The sequence below is a fragment of the Capsicum annuum genome, chromosome 7 (genome assembly GCF_002878395.1).
Source record: "Capsicum annuum cultivar UCD-10X-F1 chromosome 7, UCD10Xv1.1, whole genome shotgun sequence".
Lineage (NCBI taxonomy): Eukaryota > Viridiplantae > Streptophyta > Magnoliopsida > Solanales > Solanaceae > Capsicum > Capsicum annuum.
The window spans coordinates 117,713,332-117,723,373 of NC_061117.1; the positions used below are offsets into that span (position 1 = coordinate 117,713,332).

The following is a 10,042-nucleotide window of genomic DNA, read 5'->3' on the forward strand; positions in this document are numbered from 1 at the left end:
GTCCCTGCATTTTCCTTTATCACTTCTAGTCTTGATGTAATACTAATAATTCATCTTGTGCATTGGACAATCCTTAATGAAATGTTCAGGACTTCCAAATTTGTGACACACCTCAACATTGCTTCCCTTGATACTTGTTCTTCTTCTTCTTCTTTGGAACTGGCCACTTTGTCTCATAGCTCTAACTATTTTTTTACTAAATAGGAAAAATCAATGTTTTATTCATTAGAGTCTGATTTTAAAGCTCTCAGTGCCAAAGATTTTTACCTCTTATCTTCCCTTTTCTCTTGTTCTTGCTGCTTCTTGAGTTCACGTGTCTTTAAATTTCCAATAATCTTATCCATGGTGAGGGTTTTCAGGTTCCTTGCCTTAGTAATAACATGTACTTTTCTTTCCCAGGATTTTGGCAGAACCCCAAGAATCTTCCTAACTTACTTGTACGATGGAATCATTTCTCCCAAGCAGTGTAGCTTATTTGTGATGGAAGTGATTCTTGTATGCATTTCCTATATTATTTATCCTTCTTTCATAGTGAAGGTTTATATTGGTTAGTCAGCATGTCCACTTTGGAGTCCTTCACATCTGTAGTTTCCTCATGAGCTATTTTCAAGCAGTCCCAGATTTCTTCAGCATTTTCACATGCAGAGATCCTATTGTATTCATCAGGCCCTATACCACAAACTAGCAGTATTTTGGCCTTGTAATTTTTCTTAATTTTCTTTTTGTGTTCATCATCATACTCTCTCCTACTTTTAATAACCATTCTAGTTATCTCTCTTTCTTTGAATTCTTTAACAGGAACATAAGGACCATCAAGAGTAATATCCATTAGCCTAGTATCCTCAGCCATAATGAAGTCAAACATCCTTGTTTTCCACCACCCATAGTACTGTCCATTGAATCTAGGTGGTCTAGTAGTTGATTGCCTTTCTTCCATGTTACATGGAGAAGATATGCTGACTAAGACACTCTAGGTGTGAACCTTTTAGAGTGACCTTTCTCTGATACCAATTTTTGAAACCTTGAGGGTTTCACCACATAGTGAGGGACTAGGTCCCTCAAAGTCAATCACAGACAATCAAACAATAGAGTGCAGGAAAATTAAACTCAGTGCAGGAAAGAAACAATACATAAGATTTAACATGGAAACCTCCTTGCTCAAGGGAGGAAAAACCACGGCTTGACCTCACAAGCACCAAAGAAATCCACTATAATCAACCTCTTGATTATAGACTCAATTTTAGCCTAACTCTAGGCTTTTTTTTCTTGTAATAAATTTACTACAAGCTCATCTTGGTAACTCTGCCAAGGACCCTCTACTCTGATTAACTCTAATCAGTATCAAACTTAGGCAACTCTAACTAAGAACTCTCGAGCATAAGCAAAACAAGACATTAGTCTTATAGCATGAATAATTTTGTTACAAATTAACATTCAAGAATACTCACTCACTCTTTAAGCCTGCTACAAAGATAAGAACATGAGCAATGCTTGAGAAATCTTGAAATAGAGTTTTTGCTACCTCTCATCACTCATTAGATTTGTGCAAAAACTGTTTGATGAAGAAGCAAATTTTTCCTTTTATAGATGAGTATTGATTAGGGCTAAAATATCATTGGACCAGGTATCCTATTTAGTACGAGCAACACATGCAAGTTTGTTGCTCAAGAGGACAAAATTGTGCAGACATGCGTGCCAGCTGTACTATACCATGAATAGCCAAGGACCTGGTCCCTTGTAGTTAGCTGCTAAGTATAAAAACTACATATAGTAGACAATAAGTACTCAGATCTGCACCAAAAAGGTACATAAGTATAGCGTTAGTACCATAAAAATGGATACTCAGTAGGCATCATCGATCGATTGAGCTAAATCATGATATAAGTATGATAAAATACAAGATAATATAAACTAAGTCAAGGCATAGTTTCAAGAAAACATTACTACAAATTTAGATCCCATGAGCCAATTGGTGCAGAAAAGTAAAGAAAATAGTCACAGCCTCCCATATTACTGGAGAGTACACTCAAGAGAAGAATAAAGCAATCAACTAACATCATAGATAAATTTCATCGTCATTTAACCATCATTTCACAATTATCATCAACCAATCATTTACCAACTTTTCATAATTCCCCAACATTAGGCAAGTACTCATATTTCATAATGTTATCATCATTTAACAATCTTAGCATCAATATGCACTAGTCACCATTCACAAGTTCGCCATCTCTTATTAACTAATTCATTTGACTTCTAGTTATCATATAACCTCTAATCATGGTTCAACTACTATTTACCATATAGCCACTAATTATTATTGGTTAGATCCATCATTTATCAACTAATACCATTTATCAAATAACATTATTTAATAATTAACATCATTTATTAACTATCATCATTTATCAACTAACATCATTTATCAACTAATCCTCGCTTATAAACTAGTCATTATCAGTTTCTTAACAATATCCACCACTATTCCATATTCGGCTCTAATCATCAACTATACAACTTTGTAAAAAAACTCACTTATGGACTATAACCGGTATCACTAATATAAACAAATACCAAATTACTCATAAATATATATGTAAGCATATAATTGCCATACATAGGGCATAGCTAGACTCAAACCAGTAGAAGTACACATAGGCACATCCATATAATTATCCTCCAGCCTTTTTGGATATCAATGCCTCATCATACTCCAGCCTTACCGAGTGTCAACATATCATCATAATTATCCTTTGGCCTTGACAGATATCAATATCATTATAATCATCATACGTCTTTGTCGGGTATCAATATATCATCACAATGTCCTCCGCCTTGCCGGGCATCAATGTATCAACATAATATCCTTCAACCTTGCCGGGTTCAATGTATCATCATAATATCCTCTAGCTTTGCTGGGTATCATTGTACTATCATGATATTAACACCATCTTCTAAAATTTAGCCGTATATATATATAATGTCACAAGTGCCAATATAGTCAAGCATTAAGATTTCTAACATTAGTCCTGGCACAATATAATTAAATAAGTCGAAATGACACTTTAGTACAAATATAATATAATAGCTGACAGCATCAATAAGAATGCTTGCTAACATGATTACTAGCATAATTGCTTAGCATGATCATAGTCATAAATAATACCATAAGCAATGAGTCATTAATAGAATATTCAATGGCCTATCATTAGCATAAAAGATAGATTGTCATCTGTATGATATCTTTGGGATGTCCTCAGCTCAAATTCTCAACTAACAATAACTAGATCTCAAATCAATCTTAGAAAACACTGGTGCACCCTAAATCTAATCGAAAAAATCATCAATGCGAGACATAGGATAATGGTTCTTTACCGTCATCTTATTAAGCTGCCTATAATCATAACACATATGCATAGACCCATTTTTCTTATTCACAAATAAAATGGGAGCACCCTAAGGGTTCACACTCAATTTAATAAAAACCTTACCAAGAAAATCCTAAAGCTGAGAATTTAACTCCCTAAGATTGGTAGGACCCATATGGTAAGGTGGCATAGAAGAAGGTTGGGTGCCAGGCTTAAGATAAATAGAAAACTCAATCTTACGGATAGGGGGAATACTAGGTAGGTTGGTAGGGAACACACAATAACTCATACACTAATAACTTATGAACTGGGTTTTTCATCACTTTCTGGACTTATTTGTCTTTGTGTTTATTAATGATATCTTTGTATATTCAAAGAGAGAGGTGGATCATGCCTATTATCTCTATTTAGTGTTCCAGACCCTTAAGAAGCAATAATTGTATGCTAAATTCTCTAAGCATGAGTTCTGATAGAATACTGTAGCTTCGATAGGTCATGTTGTTTCTAGCGAAGGGATCATAGTGGATCCATAGAAGGTTAAGGTGGTTAAGAAGTGGCCTAGACCTATGACTCCAACCAATATTTAGAGATTCTTGGTTTTAATTGGTTATTATAGAAGGTTTGTGAAGAGCTTCTCTTCTATCGCATCGTCATTGACTAAGTTAACTCAAAAAAAGGAGAAATTCTTATGTTCGGAGGCTTGAGAGGGTTGTTTTGAGAAGTTGAAGGATAAGTAAACTTCGACTCTAATTTTGACCCTACCTAAGTGAATGAGTGGTTTTGTGGTTTATTATGATGCGCCTCGTATGGGATTAGGTTATGTGTCGATGCAACATGGCAAGGTGGTTGCATATGTTTATAGGCATTTAAAAGTTCATGAGAAGAACTATCCGATGCATGATTTAGAGTTGTTAACTGTGATTTTTTCCCTAAAGATCTGGAGTCATTACATATACGAGGTTCATATTTATATTTTCTCAGACTATAAGAGTTTTCAATATGTCACCCAAAAAGATTTAAATATCAAGTAAAGGAGGTGGCTTGAGTTTCTCAAAGATTATGACACGAGTCTCCATTATCATCTAGGTAACACGGTTGCTAATTCTGTTAGAAGGTTGTCCATGGAAATATTATCTCATGTTAATGTGGAGAAGTAAGAACTGGTGAAAGATATTCCCTATTTTTCTAATCTTAGGGTTTATCTCTTGGACTTTGAAAATAGTGATGTGATTGTTCAATAAGTGGCAAAGTCATCTCTAGGTGATGAGGTGAATGAGAAGAAAATTTTGAATCCTATTTTGATGCAGATAAAGAATGATATGGGTCACCATATAGTGATGGCTTTTGAGATTAGTGGAGATGGCATCTTGAGGTACCAAGGTAGGTTATGTGTTCCTGACATTGATAGACTGCGAGTAAGGATCTTGGATGAAGCTTATGAGTCAAGGTATACTGTTCACCTTGGTTTTAAAAAGATGTATCATGCCTTGAAGTATATTTATTGGTGGAATAACATAAAGAGAGATGTGGCTAATTTTGTGGCCAAGTGTATGTCAATAAGTAAAGGTTGAGAAGTTAAGGCCTGATAGTTTCTCACATGATATTGAGTTGCCTATGTAGAAATAGGAAGTGGTTAATATGTATTTTGTTACCGATCTCCCATGATCTTGTGGCCAGTTAGATTCCATATGGGTTATCGTGGATAGGAAAAATAGTTTGGCTCACTTCTTACTAGTGAGGACAAATTTCTCTTCAGAGGATTATGCCAAGTTATTAATTGAGGAGATAGTTAAACTACATGATACTCTAGTCTCCATCTTTTTTGACCGAGGTACTCAGTTCTCATCTCATTTTTTGCATTCATTTCAAAGAGGCTTGGGGACTAAGGTGAACTTTAGCATTGTTTTTCACCCTCAGACGAATGGACAAGCGGAGAGGACCATTCAGACTTTGAAGGATATGCTAAAGTTTTGTGTGATCGATTTTTGTGGTTGTTGGGCATCACACTGGTTTGTCTTCGGATGAGACTATACGAATTGTTTTGAGTCTTTACAACTCTTAACATCGTAGTCATAGTCATAATAGAAACTCCAGGCCAACATACTAGTCAGGATATAATTGGGTCCCTAACACCTATAATGACAACTACTGACTCGCTAAGAGAGTCGTGGTCAGGGTAATGTGTTTAAAAACTCAAAAAATTTCAGGGACCAAAATTTGGAGTGTTACATTCTCCCCTCCTTATGATCATTCGGCCCCAAATATTGAGATAGGGAATTTATTAGCATAACTTAATATAGAGAACATCCACACTTACCTTTAACAAAGACAAAAAACAAAGATATTAAGGAATACACATACATCACGCACGATTACCCGAAGTGGGAAACACGAATGGATAATATGACTTTATGTCCTCTTCGGCTTACCAAGTAGCATTTTGACACTTTTTTTTCGTCCATAGAACCTTTACCGAGGCCACATCCTTTGAGCTCAATCGATGAACTTGCCGATCCAAAATCTCAATTGGGACCTCATCATATAATAAGGAATGCGAAACACCAATTCTCTCCAAAGAAACAACTGAGGAAGGATTGCTGAAACACCCTAGATTTTTGATCCGTGAAAATTTCTAAAATTTTAACCTCACTGTTTTGACTATGACATACCCAATGAGTCGTAGGGAGTTTTGATGAGTCATTGGACCCAAATTATAGCTTAACCAGTATGTGTGGCTAAGTCTTCTTCTCTGAGTACGAGTGGCTCACTATGAGTCATGAAGACTCATTACGAGTTGTTATGTACAAATCATAGGATGTCCACCGTATATCTATATGGTTTCTATGTTGACTACCACTGGACCTTACAAGTCGTAGTATCCCATCATGAGTCGTATTAGGTGACTCACAGGATCAATAGTATGAGTGCTCCCTAGAAACTATCTTTGCTACAACATGTGATGACAATTCATAATGAATGCCTATGAGTTGTATAGTGACCCATAGTAACTAACAACTACTTTTAGCCTTTAATTTGAAGGCACTTTGGAAAATTCCTTCTTACCTAATTAAAACCCCACATTCATAAACTATTCAAGGGGGTTATTTTTCATTCATAACGTAATTAAACACTCTAAAAAATCTCTCAAAACTTCAAGGTCAAGATAATTAGGGTTTCAAGAAGTAGGTCCTCCAAGGGCTCAAGGCTTGAATTATTTCCATAAACTTGGATAATTTAGGCATGCTAATCTTCCCTAATTATTATTGTATGAAAGGCATGCATTTAATTGTCCTTATTAAACGGTTTTTAATATGGGTTTCTAGTATGGTTGAGGGTTTTTGACATGGTTGCTCATTTAATTGCTTTCCCATGATTCATTACACATTGATGGTGCTTTATTAATGGTTTTGAACTTATGGGGTGCATGGGTATGATGAATACGTTAAGGGGTAATGGTTTCCCCCAAATTGATATTTTAAAAATTGGAGTTGGTTTTGAATAATGGTGTTCCCTGAACCTACTTTTGTAAATGGCTTTGAATTGTGAAATTGTCACCTGGCATGACTTTACCACCTATGTTATTGCATTTCATAATTGGTAAACCAATGAACTTGGAATTTTAAAAGCCTTATTGGCTACCGTGTTAATGAACAAAGGGGGCGAGGCATTTCCCAAGATATTGCTATTAATAAACAGAAGGGGGCGAGGCATTTCCCCAAGTTTTAATTTGATTGTTATGGCATAGATATAAGCTTGCAAGTGTTTGGGTATGACGATGCCCACGGTGTGCCTTAATAGTTAGTTCATTTATTAATAAATGGGTTATGTGAAACTTGCTTTAAATTGGGCCTAATGGGGGTTATGTAGCAAATCCGTGAAAGTGTGGGTCTTGGATAGCTTGTACTGGAAACTCGTGTTTGCTGATATGAGGTTTGGTCTTGATGACCTGTGTGCATATATCACACTTGATATATATTGTTGGAAAACTAGTTTCCTTGATGTCTTAACCTTTACCTTAGATTTTCTTCAGTACATGTGGCTAACACGCATTAGGGCCCTTTCAGTAGGGAGGCTTAACCTATATAAGTCGTGGATGCCTATAATGACGATTGAGCTACATAGTCTAGGATAATGTTTTACATTATGCTAATCCTTGTTCCCTGTCCTGACATATTAGTTATACATATATTATGAAGTGTTTCATATGATATTTGAAATGGTTTGACTTGACATTATTTTGTCCCCTATCTCTGAGTTACATTCTAGTGTTCACCCTACTAACCTTCTCCAAACTTTATATCCCCACGCGATGTAGGCACCAAAGATACTGCTACTTTTCCTGCACAGATTTAGGTGGATCGACTCAATTTATTGGTTCGTTGTGGTAAAGTTGTGAGTTTCCATTCTCAGGAAGACTTAGACATTTCATCAACTCCTTTAATGGACTAGAATTGAGAGTTTAAATCATTAACATTATCATTGTCATTGTCGTCAGTCAGAGTCGGGACATGTCCCGACCAAGACTGGATTTGGTTTTTTTTGCGTAAGGCTTTGTTGGATTATTGTGGACTTGGGTGATGTTGGTTGGTTATTTTGGGGTCAGTTGCCGGTTAACAGTTATAGACAAATTTTTTATTCTTTGAGGTCATCTTATGCTATCTTGATATATGTTAGAAATTCAGTTTATTCTTTGAGATCATCTTATGCTATCTTATGCTATCTTGTTATATGTTAGAAATTCAGCCATTGTTGGGAAGTGTGTAGTGTTTTTTTTTGTTTAGGGGGTTGTCTTCGGTCCACGGTGGATATGAAATTCCCCTCATGGCCAGACCCTAAGTCTGGTTGTGACAATCACCTGCACATTTCTTCAACATCGAAACATGGAAGACTGGATGAATTGAACCCAAACTCAAAGGTAATTCCAACTCATAGGCCACATTGCCTACTTGCCTCAAAATACAATATGCACTAACATAACAAGGACTGAACTTCCCCTTCTTTCCAAATCGCATCACTCCATTCATAAGAGATACCTTCAAGAACTCCAAATCATCCACATCAAACTTCAAGTCCCTTTGCCTTACATCCGCATAGGACTTTGGTCACTTTGGGCAGTCTTAAGCCTCTCCATAATCACCCTCACCATTTCTATAGCCAGGTGAACCAAGTTGGGACCATACAACCTATTCTCACCAACCTCAAACCACCAAATAGGATACCTACCCATCCGACCATTCAAGGCCTCAAAAGGATCCTTCCCAATACTATAGTGATGACTATTATTATATTTTAACTCTATAAGAGGAAAATGGTTAACACAACTACCGCCAAAATCAATCACACAAGACTGTAGCATATCCTCCAAAGTCTATATCGTCCTCTCTTCTTGTCTATCCATTTGTGGGTAGAAGCAGTGCTAAGGTTCACCTTAGTTCCCAAATCTCTCTGGAAGGAATGCCAAAAGTAAGATGAAAACTGTAAGATGAAAACTGAGTACCTCGATCAGATATGATGGAAATTGGAGCACCATGCAAATTCACAATCTCCTATATGAAGAGCTTAGCATAATCCTCTGACGAATAATTAGTCTATACAGGTAGGAAATAAGCGGACTTGGTTATCGTATCCATAATGATCCAAATTAATCAAACTAATGGCAGGATCACGGAAGACCAAAAATGAAATCTAGATTAATCACTTCCCATTTCCACATGGGCAACTTAATTTCTTGATACAAACCCCCAGGCCTCAAGTTCTCAACTTTCACTTGTTGACATGCCATGCACTTAGCCACAATATTGGCCACATCCATCGTCATGTTATTCCATCAATAGATCTCTTTCAAATCATGGTACATCTTCGTTGGACCAGGATGGACAGTATATCTCAACTTATGAGCTTTAATCAAGATCCTCTCTCGTATCCCATCTACATCGGGAACACAAATCTACCTTGGTACCTCAAGATACTATCACCTCCAATCTCAAAATCCATTACCTTCTGGTGATCCACATCATCCTTAATCTTTGTCAAAATAAGGTCCAAGATCCATTTCTCTGTCACCTCAATACCAAGAGATAACTTCACCACCTCTTGCACAATCACACCACCATCCCCAGAGTCTAAGAGATAAAATTAGCCAAATAGTGAATACACTTCACCAAACGTCACTTCTCCTCATCAACATAAGAAAAAGTCCTTATGGATAACCTGCTAAGAGCATTAGTAACCACATTAACTTTACCTAGATGATAATGAAGACTCATGTTATAGTCCTTGAGCAACTCAAGCAATCACGTATGTCTGAGATTCAACTCCTTCTAAGTGAACACATACTGTAAACTGTTATGGTCTGAGAAGATGTTAACATGAACCCCATACAAATAGTGACAACAAATCTTTAAAGCAAAGACCACAAGCAACAATTTCAAATCATGAGTCGAATAATTTTTCTCATGTACCTTTAACTAGATAGAAACATATGCAACCACCTTTGTATATTGTATCAACACATAACCTAGTCCCACACGGGACACATCATAATGAACAACAAAGCCATCGGTACCCTCAAGTAGAGTCAAAATTTGAGATGAAGTTAACTTATCCTTCAACTTCTTAAAAATACCCTCACTAGCATCAGACGATATAAAATTTACCTTTTTCTGAGTCAACCT

General features: G+C 36.4%; 1 protein-coding gene across 1 annotated transcript; it reads right to left on the reverse strand.

Moving 5' to 3' along the window:
- Nucleotides 1–526: 526 nt before the first annotated feature.
- Nucleotides 527–850, reverse strand: LOC107876484. Its single transcript, XM_016723397.1, has one exon. It carries the CDS (start codon nucleotides 848–850, stop codon nucleotides 527–529), a length of 324 nt encoding a protein of 107 aa, XP_016578883.1.
- Between the last annotated feature and the right edge of the window lie 9,192 nt (nucleotides 851–10,042).